The sequence below is a fragment of the Conger conger genome, chromosome 14 (genome assembly GCF_963514075.1).
Source record: "Conger conger chromosome 14, fConCon1.1, whole genome shotgun sequence".
Classification (NCBI taxonomy): Eukaryota; Metazoa; Chordata; class Actinopteri; order Anguilliformes; family Congridae; genus Conger; species Conger conger.
Window position 1 is genome coordinate 19,904,740 of NC_083773.1, and position 19,904 is coordinate 19,924,643.

The window sequence follows — 19,904 nt, forward strand, 5'->3', positions numbered from 1 at the left end:
TTAAAAGGAAATAATTCGTATGTTTAAAAAAAAAAAAAACCCGTGTAGGCCTTATTAAACTGTGAATATAAACAGTTAATTTGGGTGTCGGTGGTAAGCATTCAAATTCAAAGAGGTCTAGAATGTTAAATCTCCAGCACCATAAAGTAACTCGAACTCATTGTGAGAATGTAACGAAGATGACTCAATAACCAGATGCATCTAAACAGATCCTTACTCAGGATCTGGGAATTCATATTTATCATTAAAACCTCAAAAGTTAAACATTTAGATCTGCTAACTATAACAGGGCAGGTTGCAAACTGTTTAAACTAAAACAGCGACACCGTGCAGTTTAGCGGAGTATAGCATATATGTACAACACGGAGAGACCACCTAGGTACAAGGCAAGTGGAGAGGACATTTATTTCAGAATCGTAAAGCTCTGGAATGTTATTCTGAGGAACGGTGTGTGCTCTTGTTACATGACATTTCAGATTATCACAGGAAATTCACGGAGAGAGAAAACTTGTTCATCACAAAACAACTATGTTAAACAGTATAAAAAGTAGGTTGCTTTTATTAGAAGCTGGGAAACCATTAATCATCAACATCATTGTCATCATTAATACCATGGACCACTGTATTGCCATCCCCACATCTTTCCAAAACATGCACAACAATTCAGCAGTTTACCAGTTTACTCCTTTTAGACATTATTGACAAATGCTTTTTTTTTTTTTTTATACCCTTACCAGCAGGACTCACATTGGCATGGTTACATTGCCAGCACACAAATATTACTGTATTTGTTCCACTTTTCTTTCTTGTCAACCTGAAAACAACTGCCGTTTAGAAAGAAAATCCCATACCAAGCACAATGTTTATGTGTTCACTTAAAAGCTGTATAAAACGGATTCCCTTCATCAAAACAAATGCCTCTTCATGATTCGCTGACCTGTTACTCAGTTTCTCTCAAGGACATTTAGTAGATTTTCTTTTCTTTTCTTGGGGAATAGTCAAGAGCAATAGTCCCATGAACTAGCTTAGCTTCTACACAAAAGAAAACATTGACATTCATCACAACTGTGTACATGGCTTTACAATTAATTTACCCCCCAATTCTGAGTCTGTCAGAAAGGAACTCTACGTTAACAAGTGTTCATACACGTCCCTCACTCTGATGATTGCAATCAGGGAAAAGCATTTTAATTGTGTAAATTTACTTACAGGATTTCAAAAAACATGTATTTACCCCATTTGGAAATTATTAAAATCATTCATCAACTTTTTAAGATATCGCATTTGCAGACGAATAGACACTCAAGGCCAGGAACTGGTTTTGGTCTTCACCACTTACTTGTGGTCATAATCTCAAGTTTCAATCTTGAAAAATGTGTTTGTTCTTGGTCATCTGCAGCACTATAAAAATGAACATCCGAGAGGGTGCACTGGCCAGTGTGTCAGAATCTAAAAGCAGCTCTGCATGGGTCACCCGTTTGGATGCAGTGGCCTTTTTCCTCCCAATCACATCCACCAGCACCATTTTTGTCCCCAATTTGACTGCAGTGGCTAAACATCCATGAACAGTCATTTGCTACCGAGGCAAAACGCTTCTTTGTAACAGAGCACACTCCAAAGAAACCTACCTCACACAACTTACGTCCTGGCACTAGAGTAATCTATTCAAAGGCCAGTGACCTGCCTGTTCCATTATGCTGCAAGCTTCAGAGTACAAAAAGCGCTTGGTTTATATTTAGAAAACCGAGGGACTCGAGTAGCTTGTGAAAGTTATGATCATACTACTCAACTTGCAGTGCTCTTCGCAGCGCTCAACAAAATCAGAGGGTAAATTGGACATGAACATTGCTTTGGCGCACAATATAAAACATTGCACAAGCAAACTAAAGATAGCAGGCTCATCAGCAGAGAATGTAGGATGGGCCACGCAAAGGATGTACCATCCGTCGTACCCAACCAATAAAAAAAGTCAGGTACTATTTGGGTAAGAAGGCTTGGTCTTAGACATTGCCCCTCACCCTTGAAAATGTCCATCATACATAGCCTGGGCAAAGCACACGAGCATGATTTTTAGTAAAAGGAATGGATGCTACAGAACGCATTTTATTGGACAATCACTGAAACGGTCAAACCTCTTCATCAATGGGACTGTAGCATAAAAGAGTCAATCTGGGTAAATGAAACGCCTCAATTTCCAATACAGCCTCAGACAGTCCTCAGTTTATACAACGGTCTACTGACACAGGTGAATGTACTCAAGTACAATCTGCCCATCTGAAACAGATGAAATGTGAGCAATTGTTGTCCAGTTGCACGTCAAACTATGAAAACACAAAAACCACAGGATACAATTTTTGGGTCGTTTCATTTAACAGTAATTACAAGATTCTTTGTTGCTGCTGCATTTCAACTTCCACGCTTTGCGCTTTCTGTAATCGAGTAAACTCAACAGTGGAATTTTAATTCAAATATATCGGAGAAGAACAGCAATAAAAGAAAAACAACAGTGTGACTGCAACGGACCATACAGTACAGAAAACTTGTACCGGATTGCAGCAAGTCATGTTGTCCTTGGTTACAGAACATCTTCTCAATGTTGCAAGAACGTTGCGTTAGCCGAGGTCATCCCAACCACAGGGAACACTGGACTCAATCTCCAAAGTCGCTGGCATCAGTCTTCATGCAACATGAAGGTTGCTTCTGCCACCACACACCTGAACCATCCACACTTGGGTCTACCTCCAGTTAATCTCTCCCCATTCTCCATGTCATTCTTCTGTCATGTCACCATTTGCTGGACAAGACACAAATTAAGGCATCGACAATGAAACAGATCACGAGAGAGAGCGAGCAAGAGAGAGAGAGTGAGTGAGAGAGAGAGTGAGATTGAGTAAGAGACAAAAGCTTTTCTGAAGGACTAAATGAAAACTTAGCAGCTTTTACTGAGGACAATATACAGGCATTGAAAAAAATTCACAACGATAATTCCACTTCACTCTTGGAGATATTTGTTGCATGTCGAAAACATCTTAACCAGGAGAAAAATGTGGTGAACTCGCAACACACAGCTGGAGTAATTTAAAACATTCCCACAAAGGCTATGAACTTCAGTTTTCCACCAGGGGTAACCGTGACAATGACCTGGGGAGAAAACATCAGATGTGAGACCAGCAGGGCAGAACAGGTGCACGGTCAGAACCTTTTATGACTGACCCATTCAACCTCCCTTTCCAAATTCTTTAGTAAAGAGATATGATTTAGCTTTTTTTGTTTTCTTTAAAATCAAGATACATTTTATTTTTTTTCATAAAAAACAAACATTACAAAAAATCTGAATTGAAGAAAATTAAAAACAAAAACAAAAAATAAAAGCAATAAAAGCAAACAGAAGGACGTTTGTGAAAATCAAATAAAACATAAATGATGCCTGGCACAAAGGCTTGAACCATGATAGATGCCACGTCTGGGACAGCTACAAAGGCCCCTCTTCATTTCAGATTTATTACACGATGCAGCATTGCCTTACGGTTTACTGTGTGTGTGTGTGTGTGTGTGTGTGTGTGTGTTAAAAAAACTATTATCTGGTTTTAAACAATCTGGTGAAAAAAAGTTCAGCATTTCCTGATTGTAGGAAAATAAAAGAGGAAGTACAGTTGGATGTTGAATACTTGAAGCACAAAAACTGCATGAGCAGTTTGTAAATACTCCCAAGTACTTGACAGTCCAACAACACACTTTCTCTTGAGTTTATTTTCCCAGAGGACGCACCCAGAGGGGCCTTTTAATGCACCTGTACCCGAGAACTGGATTGGCCATGATCACACAACATCAGCTGCTGGCTTAAGCACGCAAGACCCCACAAAGCTTCCACCATCTCTATTATGTCTATTAGAAATGTCAGCAGCTAATAGTTCAAAACTGTTTACTGAACAAATGAAGAAGAAAAACATAGCAACGCTGCCCCCATGTGGACGAAGTCGGCCCTTTATGCCATAAGGCTTCTCTGCCACCATGCCAGGGCAGTGTATGACACAGCCGTCATTGTAGCCTGTGCTCAATCATCACAGATTAGAGGTGGAGTCCAGGTCATTCACACAGCTCTTCCATCTCCCTTACATTAACACTAAAATACTGCATTTGTGTACACAGATCAACATGTCCCCTACGCAACGATGCAATAAGCTCTCAAATACAGGAATGTAGCTTCAGCTTAATAACACGAGGGTAAAGGTTAAGTATTCAATTTAATTCCATAAATGTTTAAAGCAGTCACATTTTCTTTCAGAGGGACTGATATTGAGCAGGTTTTTTTTTTTTACCCCTTTGACCGAGTACCTTTAGCTACACTAGTTAAAGCAGCCAAAATAAAACTCAATGCGCGCACACACACGCAGACACACACACTCTCACACACACACACACAGACGTATACAGCATCGTCTGAAAATAACTGTTCATCAACAGTGAATTAGGGGAACTGACTGAAGATGGATAGTGTTTTTACATTTTATAAAAGATAAACAGCATCATGATTAAATAGTTTTTTCTGCCACTCGATATCAATGAAGATGCCTGCTGGGACTTTTGAGTAGAACTGAACTGATTTTCCATGGATAACACCGTTGAAGTTTCACTGACACTCAAGCCAGCTTAACAGTGTTGTTACAATCATTCAGGAGGCCACCAGTGCTTTTCAACATGTGGCCTTTCCCCTAAACTACCTGCTAGTTGGACGGCTGTAAAAAATATCTTTAAAAATCAGGAGCTCATGTAATTAATCAGCTTTACCAAGATTTACCAAGCCCATTACTAGCGCTAACTGGGGTGAAGACTGACAACAATTAGCATTGATCTTAATATTAACATTTTAAAACCCTAAAAGAAATTTGTTCTAATCCATCCACTCATCTTTTCATACAAACTAGGTTACAGCTTCAAATTCAGTGTGGAGGGAAAAAAACAAAACAACAACAACATTGATTAAGAATCTCTGATAAGCAGCTGCCCTTGTCAAACAGACACAGGTGTGTTTGTGTTCCTACGTCTGTAAAATAGGCTCTGTTCTGTTCGCCAGTCACTCGTTCTACCACACATGCACGCACACACACACACACACACACTCAAAAATCCTTAAAGAAATGCTATATAAAGGCAAAAATGTCCAAACCATTGAGCCAGGCCAATACAGAAACTGAAATCCTCTAATGCTAAAGAACAAAAAAGAAAGGAAGGAGGAAAGAAAAAAAAAAAAAAAGAAAAAGAAAGGAGGGGGAGAAAAGACCTAAAGACTAAAAAGGTAAAACAGAGGAAGGGTTTTGCTGCGGGGAACCGGCTAGTCTTCCCCAGAGGGTGCTTCCTCTTCCGATACGTCATCCTCTTCCTCAGGTGCCTCCTCTGTCTTCTTGGGGGGAGGGGAATCTCTCTTCTCCACCTCGTCCTCCTCCTCTTCCTCGGGGGCGCTCTCCTGGTCCCCTTCGTCTTTGGGCGAGGACTTCTCCAGGGCCTTGGCTGCACTGGGACGGCCCTTCCCCTTGCCTTTCATGGGGCTGGGGGTCACTGCAGAGGGGAAGGGGGTGACCTCGGTTTACACAAGTGCATTTCTGGGACTGGGGTTATGGCAGGTGCTTTGTCCGTCTGAAGTATGGCAGCCTAACCCTGTTCTACCGTAGATCTACTGTACTGTGGGTTTTCACTCCTACCCTAACAAAGCACACCACATTTGACAGCTAGAGCCAACCCTGCTCCTCAAGATCTACCATCCTGAAGGTATTCACTCCAACCCAAACAAAGCACACCTCATTCAACAGCTAGAGCAGGGATGCTCACTTTACCTTCCTGGGTAAATAAATAGTCATAAAAAACTCGTTTTAAAATTGCTGACGAACTGGTCATACCTGTGGCCTTTAGTCTGGGTTTGGGGGATTTCTTCTCCTTCCTCTCGGGCCTACTTCTCCTGATCACCTTCTTGCTCCTCTTCTTGGAGTGGCCGTAGTCGCTGTCATCGTCATCGTCAACCATGAAGTCCTCGTCGCTGCCCTCTGACTCTGCAGAAGAGAGGGGAGACTCTGTACAGCTCGTCTTGATTGCACCCCTTTCGTAAGCCGCCATTTTGAGGTTCGAAATCTCTCATGCGCAGGCTTGCATAACCAAACACATTCTAGTATGGCTGTGAATTCTGTTTTTAAGAGACCAACAATGTCAAGCAAACAAACCCATTTCCAAGAATTTCTACTTTTTCCTTTAGAGATTTACATGTCCTCCTACACAGCGCCACTTTGTGTTGAAACCCTATCTTCTGTAGTAACATCAAGCAAAACACAGGTGTCAGGCTGCTGTTGAGGGCTAAAGAACGCATCAAGCCCCCGGCCGTAGTGCAGCGAAGGGTTTGGGTTTGGCGGCGCTTACTGTCCATGAAGGCCTGCTCGTCATCCTCGCGATCTTCGTCCTCGCTGCCCCCGTCTCCCAGCAGCATCTCTCGCTGTTTGGACACCGCCTTCGAGGCCGCCTGCCGCACCTGCCGCACCTTCTTGCTCACCTCGCGGTCATCGTCGCTGTCGTCTACGGGGAAGCCGAGAGACGCAAAACAAACACTCAAAACGTAATGCCTTTTCTGCCACTCCATAACCACCGAGGTGCCTGTTGCACCCGTTCGTAGAACTGAACCCATTTCCATGGATGAAGCTGTTCAGCTGGATCGAGTGACAGTGCTCAACCCTCGCCTGCTAGGAAAGATTAGTCCAGTGTTCAGAGCCAAGGCCAACAATTATTCTGCCATAATGATGTGAATTATCAGGACGGTCACATTGTGTTCATTGTGATATTCTTCACAATAACACGGGCTCCCAGACAGGTCATGAGCATATACCTGCCAGTAAAACCTATACTGCTACATGACATCATGATCCAGAGGTGCCTACATTGCAGAGGTGAACATAGTAGCCACACAGGTGGTAAACCCTAGTTCTACTGTAGGTATGTAGAAGGATCAGCGAACAGTACCTGCATCTCGTTTCCTCTTCAGCGACCTTCTGCCTACTTTCTTTCCCTTCTTGCCCCTTTTGGAGTCATAGTCGCTGCCCCCTTCTTCCTCCTCCTCCTCCCCAAAGTCATTGTCTTCATCACTACCGAAGTCATCTGAAGTGAAAGGAGCAGGAGAGAGTGAACCACTAATCTCATCTTTTACACACAGTTCAAAACGAGTTTCATGTCAGGAAGAGATTCAAACATTGGTTCTCAACACACTTGCTTTGGGGAAACAAATGAAAAATTCTACACATTTACTTAGGCATAAAGTAAATGCTCTTATCCTGAGTGACATCCATAGCTTACATCGCTTTTACATACTACCCATTTATACAGGTGGATATTTGTACCCAGGCTATTCAGGTGCAATATGAATGACATATTCTAGGTGCCGGATGATCAACAAAGCTCACTCCACCATTGGTTAGACAAATGCAATCGCATCTCCTCATGGCCAACAAAGAACATTGCTCATAAGTAACAAGGCAAGCCAAATCATGAGAAAATTCCCAACTTACCAGCTGAATCGTTTTTGGATTTTGAAAGCTTATCATCAGAATCGTCACTGAAAAAAAGAGAAACACAAAGTCTGTATGAGCAATAAACTGCCTTAGGTCATTGTTTTTTTTAAATAAAATAAAAACAGTATGTCAAAATGTCATACATTAATACTTACCAGGCTGATACTTAGAGTGAGTAGAAATGTATACTGGTGATACCGATGCAGTACATTACCCACACAGACATTAAATGTCCAAGTGATTCAATAATGTTGAAATAAATGGCTATCATGCAAGACCTTTATATGGGCCATGTACCATGAAGTGGATCATTTTGTCTAAGACCACAAATGCCCAATTTCACCTGTACTAGTCCTCGTAAAGGTAGTCATATCGGTAAATATCCAAAATACGCTTCATTGCACACCCCTCAAAAAAATAAAAATAAAAATAAAATAAATAAAAGTATAAGTTTTTTTACAAAACTATCTTGGCCAATGGAAAACGCATACAATAAAACTGGAACAGCATTTTTTTTTTTTTTTCACAGAACGCTGACTATCACTATAACGGACATGCCGTAGACCAACTGAGAGTTGCTCCCTCTCAAATGCTTAGGATTGTTGATTTTCCTCCGGATTTGGCCCTTGGGTCCTACTCACACTGAAGCCATTATTCAAACCCTTCATCCCCTTTCCTCCCTCCTCAAAAAAACAAGTGGCAAATGGACCCAGAAGGAATACGAACACAGGAACACATGAGCGCGAGAACAGGCTATTCAGCCCACACGGGCTCAGAATTTACCTATGAGCCTGAGTGTCCAGCACAGCCTGGACTGAAACCCCATGTTCTCTGCCTCCATTCATTAACCTGGGGTGCGTTCAGGACAGCGAGCATTCACGGCTAACTACATTTGCAGCAAAATCTTACTGTCGAATGATTTTAAATGAACATTCCATTTACTTTGCTGTTAGCTAACGTTCACGGCAAACGTATGTCGTCTTGGATGTCGACATCAGGTAAGCAGTTACACACACCGGCAACTGTAAACAAAATAAGTCCTGATGCACTTGCAGAATTCACACTTCCTTTTGCCAAGTAGGTAACAATACTGAATTGAGCCCATTTTGTAGGTATTATTAGATTATTTTCCATACATTTATGTGTTTCACTATACGTTTTAACATTCTGTTTGGACTTGATTTAATTACTGCAGCACAGCAGACAGACCCCGATAGGACACTACTCCTAGATCGCATATAGTACTCCCGCCTTAAATTAAATTAACATTTTAATTCCCACATGTAGACCATTATGTTCAACTACACCGAATCATTAGTGTAAATAAGGAAAAGAGGTCCTGACATCAATTATTGCAGAACTATACTTCCCACAGTCCCTTGTTCCCTCCTACTGCTATTCTTCATTTTCTACCCTGGAGCCAATTTCAAATCCACTCAGAAATATCTTTGCTGCACTGCTACTTGTAATTCTCTCAAGTGCTACTTTATCAGATACTTTTAGGTAGTTCAACGATCACAGGCCTGTTAGAACTACTTCTCTAATCTATTGTACAGGGGTGGGAAATGAACACCAGCAACCAGCCAAACTTTGGCCGGTCAGTTTGTTTACTCTACCAGACACTTTGGCAGGTAAACACCAATCACTTGGAGGTCCTGTTCTATTCCAAATATCAAGTAACTTATTGTACCATAATATAAGACTGGTAGTTACAGACCTTGTGTACTGGACTTGGCATTACAACCAATTGTATATGAATTGTACCTTATCTGACGTGTTGGGCGGTTTGTTCTGACCTGGATATGCACAATTTTATACATCTGCTAAATAAAATGTAATGTAATGTAATCAAGTTGTTTGGTAAAACAGTGAAATTGGCTAGCAAATTTTGGAATACCCCAGCCAAACATATTGTCTTATTTGTTCTATGAATATTGTACACTTGGTGGTTTTTAAATGTGCTCTATAAATAAAGGTGACACTGGCCAGCGGATGAAAAGGGTAGTTTCCGGCCCTACAGCGGGAGCCATTTTGTATTCTGAAGGCCTCCTCACCTGTCCTCCTGAGAGTTCTTCCCCGGCCTCTTCTTCTGCTTCACTTCGCGCGGGGCGGCCCGCATCTTTTTGGCTCTCTCCGAGTCTCTGCCATACTCCTCATCTGCGGGTGGAGGCAAGCGTTCGTTAGGCCTTGGTCCACAGCCCAGGGGGGGTGCCCCGGCTAAAAATACCGCCCTCCTGCACGTCTAGAGCTGGGCCGGGACAGGAAGTGCACACGCAGACTTTACGCTCCGATTACGCTGACCGCTCAACTGCAGCTACACTAGCTCTGAGCTCTGTCTGCTCTCGCGAGACACACAGCCGAAAATACCACTCAATCACACCCCCGTAAACACCCATTAAGGATTAGATCCAGGGGGGTAGAGGAGCACACAGCAAGAGAAGCCAAATTAAAACATAAAACACCAGATACTGGAGTGGACGAAGGAAATGTAACCGATTCTAAATCTCCCCCTTCAGCCTTAATGTGCCTTGTTTTGTTCAGCAGGAATCACGCCCTGTTAGAAATGAAAAGTAACTTTGTATTTCGCATTTCATCTTCTCTGCTGTGGCAAAGCGTGATTTTTGTATTCCATTACAATACATGGGAATCCGTATTTGTCTTGGAAACCCAATTAAGGACGTGGTAGTACTCATTGGCGTCTCTCACCTGCGTCGTCGGACTCTTGGAACTGTGAGTAATTCACGACCTTCCTGTTCCTGTAGGAACACAAAAAGAAAGCCGGCGTCAGGAAAAAATAAAAAATAAAAAAAAATGTTTGTAATGACAATGTGCATAAACCTGAGGAAATGAGTATGGAATTATGAGCCTGTTATGCACTCAATTGTTTGCCACTCAAAATAAAACTTTCCCATCATTATATAGACAGCCATTTATTACTTGAGAATTGCAACTCCAAGCTTGGTAATCATTTCATCCTTTTGAACAGATGTGATTTCTCCGGTGATCTAGGATTTTCTATTGATATATTTTTTTTATCATCTAGGATTTGGAAGCCTACATCTGCTCTTAGAAACAAGATAGGTCTCTTGGAAACATCTTATTCAACCAATAATATTGTTCTCTTTTGACCAATCATGCCATGGCAGCTGCCTGATAAATGAGGACTGCACTTGTTGAGATGAATAGGAAGCAAAAATAGCACTCAGTAATTCAGCTCCGAAATAAACAGCATCTACGGTCAGACTGACTTCAGAAGCTGTGCCAAAAAGCCTGTAATCTGGCAATTTCCTTCAAAATGTCCATGTTGAGAATCATTACCATTATTAAAAAACATTTTTAAAAAGACTACATTACTGAAACAGAAATGTTATCAGGATGCATTTTTCCCCCGATGTCTAGGGATGTATAAATAACAAATAATTTGGTAATCAGATATTAGACATAGACAATCAGACATTTCTCATTTGCAGAATGGACAAATGATTAACAAGCAACACCGACTCTCTGCATTTAGGGGGATAATATGTGAGCGTGTTTATCTCCGTCGACGGTATGATGCAATCCTATGTGTATCTCAACCCATCAGAACAGGCCGATATTACTGTGTTTGCACAGGTTTGACTCCGAGCAGCATCAAAGCTCCCCAGGGCCACGACACTGGGATTTTCCACCTCACGGCACTCTGGGGTCTATTTGCAGTCATTCCAGGTGAGGACTGAGTAACAGCCTGGCTACCTGAAACACCAGTGTACCACATCCCGTCCACCTGCACTAGTTCAGGGATTTAACCCTGTCCACCTGCACTAGTTCAGGGGTTTAACCCTGTCCACCTGCTCCAGTTCAGGGGTTTAACCCTGTCCACCTGCACTAGTTCAGGGGTTTAACCCTGTCCACCTGCACTAGTTCAGGGGTTTAACCGTGTTCACCTGCACTAGTTCAGGGGTTTAACCATGTTCACCTGCACTAGATCAGGGGTTTAACCGTGTTCACCTGCACTAGTTCAGGGGTTTAACCGTGTTCACCTGCACTAGTTCAGGGGTTTAACCGTGTTCACCTGCACTAGTTCAGGGGTTTAACCGTGTTCACCTGCACTAGTTCAGGGGTTTAACCGTGTTCACCTGCTCCAGTTGAGGGGTTTAACCCTGTTCACCTGCACTAGTTGAGGGGTTTAACCGTGTTCACCTGCACTAGTTCAGGGGTTTAACCGTGTTCACCTGCACTAGTTCAGGGGTTTAACCGTGTTCATCTGCACTAGTTCAGGGGTTTAACAGTGTTCATCTGCACTAGTTCAGGGGTTTAACCGTGTTCATCTGCACTAGTTCAGGGGTTTAACAGTGTTCATCTGCACTAGTTCAGGGGTTTAACCCCGTTTGGATCCAGGGACCTACCCAGGCTAAAAGACATCTAGGGGAAAATTTTCCATAGACCGAAATGTCATGTATCTTATCCAATAAATTAGTGATATATTTTCCATGTAAAAGTCACTGCTCTCAGTGCTTTTATTAGCTCCAATACTACAAGGCACAATAGGTCTAGAGAGGAACTGCAGCAACAAGCACCCTCAAACCACAACACTGTTTATCCCTCCCCCTTCTCTGTGACACTGAAACACCATTGGCTGTGGCAATTAGAACCAATTTTCAACCAGCTTGAATTATTGTACAGCTATACAATGGTACAGTGTCGGTCCGTCAACCGTATATTTTGAAACATTTCAATGATAGGAAGGGATTTACAATGTTTTAACACAAAAATCTTACCTACTGTACCTTTCAGGTTGAAACTCTATTAGTGTTGCAGGAGCTTGGATTTTTCTCCCCCACTTGTTCCAAATCTATATATAGTCATTGCATATCAATCTGGCCAGGGACCACCTACAGTACCTTCAAGGACCCCCAGGGGTCCACAAACCCCCGTGAAAAAAACCCAGGGTCTAGTTAATTCAGTCACAGCCATTTGTATAACACCATCAGAGATGAGACTGCAATCTACAACCATGCAGACACTCGTATAACAATGCACAGCACATGCATATGCAAACAAATCCAACAACACAAAGCACTTCATGATTGAGGAGTTAAAAATAATGAAGGGCGATGCAATTAAAGTGATTGTAATCATACCTAATCAGGAGTTGATTACACACAGAAGTGTGTTTGGGGAGTACATGAATGCATTAATGTGTGTAGGACTGTAATCATGAAATCAGGTCGATTAAAGGTTGTGACACAAGGGGTGAGGAATGCATTATGAAGAGCTCTATATGCAGTTATGAATATGAATATGCTCTGTAGTCCAACTCTGTAGTAGTATGTAATTGTATTATGGAGACAAAATGACTTGAAGTGAATAACCATTACGGAACAGCCAAATCCCATCAGATCTAATAGACTTTACACCAAAAGGAAATGCTTTCCATTTAGAAATTCAGACGTAGTAAGTATTCACCTTTATCTTGCAGCTGAACACATTAAATCTTGAAAAGAAAGCGCTTTCACAGAGTCTGTGAGTGAGTGAAACAGATTTGTTTTTAATGTTTTCAGATGTCTAGTTCTGGGGTAATCAGTTTCAGAGAACTCCCTTTCTCGGGCCTCATATATGAAAAAAAAAAGAAACAGCTTTGAGGTCCACTTCATTATTCCCAGTGTATCCGTAACTGCAATGGGAGATCAATGAACAAATTACTTTCATAGTGTTCATTCAATTAATTTGATCATTTTTTAAGATTTTTATTTTTTCTAGCAGTACCACCACCAAGCCAACAGCAAGGCAAGAACTGCCGTGTCCCCAAAAACAGAAAACATCCTAAATTCCTTACAGCTGTACACACCGCTTACAAAACGGAACAACAGTGCTGGCAAATGAATGTTTTTTCCCCCGCTAGAAAAGTTAGAGTTAGACACTCAGATGCCCAGGGTAGGGTAGTGTAGCGATAGAACGCTGCAGCTCATTAAAGCAGAGGCCTGTGTCTGGTTTCAGGAACATGAAGAAGGATAAAGGACTCAAGAGGGACAAAGGTCCATAATGTGACCCACAGCTGCAACACTCAGTCAAATGGTTTATGTAGTTAATAATGGTTTGTTTAGTTTATAAATAAATACTGATTTTACAGATTTCAAGATGGAGGACACTGCAACCTCAAAAGGACTGGCACTGGTGCAAAATGAGCTGCCATACAGTCAGGTATAATAGCGTATACTGTAGGTAGTGGCACAGTCCTTACAGTCTTTACAGCCCCTTAGCTCAGCAGTACCGAACACACGCGGGCCGTAAAACAAATCAGACGAGTCGCAGACAACATCTAGGCGAAGAATCTACATTTTAAGTATGGTCCCAATTCAGCATAACGGCTCTATAGGGCACACTAGCAAGCACACCCGCCCTTGACCAGAGTAAGCGTTGCATGTGACGCTTGAGAGCAGAGCTGCAACTTTCTGCATCCTACTGGGGTCATGAAATTGATGGAGGATGGAGGTTCACCTAAAATACGTGTGACTGTAGACTAAGGCTGTCCGTCAACAATAAAGGTTACAGGGTGGAAAAATTGGTATGCCAGATATGCTCATTTTCTGTCCCAGACTTCCAAAATGCAACTTATTGAAGCCCACTACCAGTACATCCTCCTGACCCAAGATGAAAATTGTTTGCAAATGAAATCTGACGGAGAGCGATTACTGCTCAGTAATCTTGGGTGACCTTCAGTTGGTTCTCCCACGGATAGACAGGCAAAAACTTCAGTGCTGACTGAACAAAGCACCATTTAGCATTTAAACGCACAAGTGGAGCTCAAATGAACCGATATTCCCCTGTTAAATGTACTAGTTGACAATAGGATGGTCAGCTGGTGAACAGCTGGTTGGCCAGCTAAAACCGGTTTAAAATGGAATTTTCAGCGGGGTGTTTATAGACCTAACATTAGCAAACTTGTCTAAGCTTACAGAGTAGGCCTACCATGCTGATGGCAGGGTGGAACTGCTCTTGTGATAAACAGCTTAGCGGGGTGCCTTCCCCTGTATGTTAATGTGATGCCAATTCTTGCTAAGAAATTCACAAGCCAACTGAATTCTCATTTACTCAAGATGCCTGCCAGTCGCACACTGAACAGTGGAGAGCAGACAAAGTGGAGTTCATCAAATAAATAAATAAATAAAATAATAATAATAATAAAAAATTAACATTTTAAGTGCTCATAAAATAAAGAGTACATTTATGTGGATGCAAGTAATTTCATTTCTGGGGCCAAAACTAATTTATTTTAAATAATTGCATTATTTATTTCAGAAAATTACAAACTGGTGCACAATTTTATTTTATTTTAAACACAGTACAATGCTCAGCAAATAAAATATAATATAAAGGATGTGGGAAGTTTGTAACCAACCAATTTTTAGAAATGGTACCAGACATATTTAAGTATAATGCAGTATAGTAGGGCTACCAGATTTGATCGCATGGGAGCACAGAAGGCTACCACACAGACTTGCGAACTGTCTACCCATGGGTCATAGAATATAAACACCTATAATTTACCAACTTTAAAAATATCAAGCAAGCCCTCATGCTGTGCATGCCGCATGCAACCTCAAGGGAATAAAAAAATAATAAAAACACATGTTCACAGCTCCAGTAGGGATTTCCTTACAGCAGTGGACAAGCTTGTCACAAAACATTCTAAACCTCTTATACAATGCCTTTTTAGAAACTCCTTCTTCAGAGCAAATATAACCAAAGCAGAAGTCAACTGCACAACAGGACAAGGCGGACAGTTATACGACAAAAATAGACAGGCAAGTAGATGATTAGCAATTATTTACATCCTTTCCTTGGATCAAAGGCATGATGACAATCAAACTGCCAGTGTGTAACCAGACATAATTTCAAGTTAATGAAAGCTTAGCTGATGACATGCCACCCATCTTCAATTTACAAAGCACGGAAGTGATGACCTGTACCTGACGAAGATACAACTGTCGACAAATATCACCGAAAGGGAATTATGTTACATAAATATATTTGACCATGTACCTGCACAAAATTATAAACGGAGGCACACAAGCTTCTGCAAAGCCGGAAAATATGATTAAAGTACCATCAATGTATTGATTCCACTGACACTCTAAAATCATATTTCAGGAATACAGAAAAATAAATAAATAAATAAATATGGAAATGTGGAGAGCAATAACCAAATGTGAAAACAGATGCATCCTTAAATCCAGAAAGTGTAATTTTTTTTTTTTTTTACTAATTTTACAAATTTTGGCAAATTTACTTATCCATGTTAATTTTGTCTAAATATAACTGTCCTTTGCCAGACCAGTTTCAGCAGTTCACTTACAGTACAGCAAGCCAACTTGAGTATTCACAGTGTCAAGCTGCCTTTGGACAATTCCACTGCATGTAAATGGTAAATGGACTGCATTTATACAGCACTTTTATCCAAAGCACTTTACAGTTGATGCCTCTTATTCACCCATTCACACACACACACACACACACCAATGGCTATAGGCTCCCATGCAAGGCAAGGTTGGGAGTAATTGGGGTTAGGTATCTTGCCCAGGGACTGACTACACAAAGCTAAGAAATACAAGGGCTCGGTTAAAACAGCAATGCCGTTTTAAACAGCTTGTGGAAATTAAATTTCCTTGTGAGCCTGCAGGGGAATATTAGGAGCATTATTAGTGATGAAAGGCAGATTCAGCTGTCAGCATTTTTAAATGAAAAGTAGCACTGGTTCACCTTACAGGTCCCATCCTCACCTTTCTGAAAGGTAATCTAGCACAACAAAGGGACATATCAGACATGGGAGGTCAGGGGACGTGTGAAAATGAAGTGTGAGATGAGCCATTTCAGCTTTTATGAGGCCTGATCTCACCTTTCTTTCCAATCAAGGCAAGGAATGTCTTTATAAGATTACCCAAAGAATTTGAGATACAAAGGAAGCAATTGCATATTTAAAGGGTACCAGCAGTAACTTGATTATCCACAGAACTTTTTCATGATGTACAAATGGTACTTTGATTAAATATGTATTCTATGATTAATAAGTTATAATTATACTAAACATACTAGTAGGAAAAGTTGTTGGCATCTTGCTGAAATATGGTGGGGAAAAAATGAATTAACCTTACAGACTGACTAAATAATTTAGATGAGTAAGGACAGTAATTTACCCAACACCTTTAACAGTTGTGTCAGTACAACTGTGAAAGGTGTATAGGGGGATATCCATGCAAATCCTGAGAAAATTCAATTAAATCAGATTTGTATAGCGCTTTTTACAGCCACAGACACTTTGCAGAGTGGTAGAAGGACGCAAAGGAAAAGGGCAAACACCATGCCAGAGCCACAAAACAAACAATCACCAGAAAAACTACCCAAATGGGAGAAAATTCTCGGGAGGAATCCGGTTATGCGGGAGGGGGGGGGGGGGGGGGTCATCATATGCATCCAAATGGCACAGGAAACCGACTAGGTCCATAACCACAGCCGATACACTACGTGCCAAACTGCTCGGACCCCTACTAAGATACATCGTAATAGCCAGTGAAGTGCTCTAATTTCCGAAACGCACCCGGAAATGCGTGAACGGAGGATGCACAGAGTGAAATAGATCTAGGCGTCACGTGACGGTCAACCAACTTAACCACGGGCATAGTTACAAGTGGCCGATTCCTTACTGTAACTCGAGTCTAGAGATCTCTGATAAATTGATCTATTTGGCTAGCTGGCAATCGGGATACGAAGCCCTCATAAAAAGAAACGCAACGTATGCGTCACAAAATTGTTCCAATATTTTGGCCATGACAAGTCACAGCAGTGTTAAAATAGCTCGTGTTATTTTGTGAGAAGTACAAAGGTATTGTGTATAAAATGAAAGTGTTCATTTTATATACAATACCCTGTGATGATGCCTGTTTGTTTGGAGGATGCAATTAAAAACACAGTGGGGAGAAACCTTCAAACAATGGCAGGAATTTTGTTTTGTGGCATGAATGATATTCAGGTCCGGTTGACTGTTCAAACGCTCAGCTAGTTAAGCTATGTCGTAAAGATGACCCAAGAGCGCTCCAAACAGTCCGCTAGCTGCAGAGCAAGTTAAATGCCCCAGGTATGCCACACAATACGAAACTTTAGTCAGATGGCCATGAGTTTACATGGAACATACAGAAAGACTTGATATTTGAGCACAGTTGCAGCCAAACAATGTTTTGTGTACTAGCAAGCCAACTAAATGGTCAGTTGAAAAACGTGGCTAAGCATGCAAGTTCGCTAGCTAGCGGAGCACACAATTTAAGGCGGATTAATGACGACGAAGCCACTAAATTTACATAGTATTTAATTAGATCACTTTCGCTACATCTCTTGAGCTAATAAGATACCATCGTTGCAATGGATTATGTTACTAACGTCAGATGTTCAACTATACGTGCGTAGCAACAAGCCAGCAAATAATTCCAAACAGTTCTAACAGCGATAGATTTCTCACCCCAAGATAGAGCAAGTCAAGGGGGTGTGGTAATTTCACAGATCCCCGCCCCCCCTCTGACATCATTCCAATACTGTGTTAGCCTGCTAATTTACTGCTACCAACGTGAAAGGTCCACTGGTTACCTACCACCCCCCACATTAGCCAGCTAGCTATCTGGTCATTCCCCAAGATTTTATTGTTCCAATATTCCTAATCAAACGTGTATCAACGAGTAAAGCCTGAATGCGTACGAAAGCTTATCAGAAACGTTAACGTTGCATCTACTACAGGCAAACTGGCTCAGCACAATCCCATCGGTGAACCAATGACGACCATATCCAGTCTGGGATTTTATTACTGCTTCTCGAAGGCTGCCTTGGATGAATGGGTAGCCATATTTTTTTTATCTTAGTTCGCCACTGCTTATGAAAGTAAGCTTCATTTTTTAGTAATTGCCGGATACCGCTGAACAGAAATGAAACCCAGATGTAGCAGCGGTATGATGCCCGTGTATTAGCCAGACTGGAAATGGATGCACGTTCGAAGCGCGCGCGAAAGGACGTGCAGCTAGCCAGAAGGCTAGCCTTCGATAGCAAGCTAACCATCACACTGCAAAGATCACTGTTAGCAAATGGGTGTTCTAAAACACGAAATTACAACCTTTTCCACTCTGCTAAAACTATGTTGCCCAAGAGCAGTATATGGCAACAGTAAGGAGCGTTTTGTTGATTCACAGCGTGCATGCAGTTGCATCTACCAAGAAAACATTCAGCAAACATACCTCACTGGTCTTGACATTTTGCAGAAATACTGTAGAGGTTAAAAAATGTAAAAAGAGAAAAATCCAAGCCAAATAAAAATGATTCTGTTCAGTTTTGCGATTATAGGCGTGATGCAACGTCACAAAAAAAATCGCCCAATTCCACGCGTAAAACAAAAAATAAAAGGAAGAAATGTGCTTTAAAATGAATTTTAGTTTAATTTTACCCTCAGCTACACAAAATGGTGAATAAAACAAACTGAAACTGCAGGTTCTGCACAACCTACCCGTTTAGCGTTGGGCGGTCGCTTTGCTGAAAGGACCGCCCACAACCGTAGCTCATTGGAGAACCTTGTAACGGGAATGCTGCGATTGGATAGTTCGAATCATCGCGTACCATAACATTGGCGTCAGTAATTGTTCGTCACACGCACTGTCCCACCCACAGTCACCCTCCCCCTACTCGGATAGGTTGAGTTTACACTGCTAAGAAAACAAAAAAGAGGCCCATATTGGATTCAGACTGCAGCTGTTTTAGGTTCAAAATGAACAAATTTTAAGTTTCACCTATATTGTAAGCATGGCATTTCACCACGTATAGTTTAACTGATCTTGAATGAATATGCATTTATAATAATTTAAACTGCGGAGCATTTTGGTATGGGAGGGGTTGCTAAGTAATTATTCCCCCCAAAAACACTACATTACCTGTGTTGACAACCAACTGCTCTCTTTCAGGTATTTTGTGCAGGAAGATAGAGGTAAACATTATTAAGCCAATGCCCAAACGCCTGCTATAAAATGAAAATCATTTAGAAAATGTAGTTCCCTATAAACCCACCACCTTATTGATTATTTCTGTTTGAATGCTATTCAGTCTACTGCATTGGAAATAAATATTTTAAAAAAATAAGTTGAGAGTCGTTTCCACCTCCCTTCCTGACAGAATAAAATGTATTCATAAAGGAAAATATAATCTGCAATTGCAGCATTGTTCATGTCATTCTTTTGTGAAAAGTACAACTATTACTAGAATATTTGAGAATTTGCCATAAGTAACATATAATGACTAACAGGCAGATTGTTTTATAGCATTTTTTAATTAGCATCCTTTTAAAACAGCAAC

General features: G+C 41.3%; 1 protein-coding gene across 1 annotated transcript; it reads right to left on the reverse strand.

Moving 5' to 3' along the window:
• Positions 1-541: 541 nt before the first annotated feature.
• On the reverse strand, positions 542-19,055 carry nucks1a (nuclear casein kinase and cyclin-dependent kinase substrate 1a). Its single transcript, XM_061220632.1, has 8 exons — positions 18,800-19,055; positions 10,251-10,300; positions 9,599-9,701; positions 7,542-7,588; positions 7,000-7,134; positions 6,406-6,558; positions 5,895-6,044; positions 542-5,556 (listed from the first exon to the last, which is right to left on the reverse strand). Exons 1-8 carry the CDS (start codon positions 18,814-18,816, stop codon positions 5,333-5,335), a joined length of 879 nt encoding a protein of 292 aa, XP_061076616.1. The 5' UTR covers positions 18,817-19,055; the 3' UTR covers positions 542-5,332.
• Between the last annotated feature and the right edge of the window lie 849 nt (positions 19,056-19,904).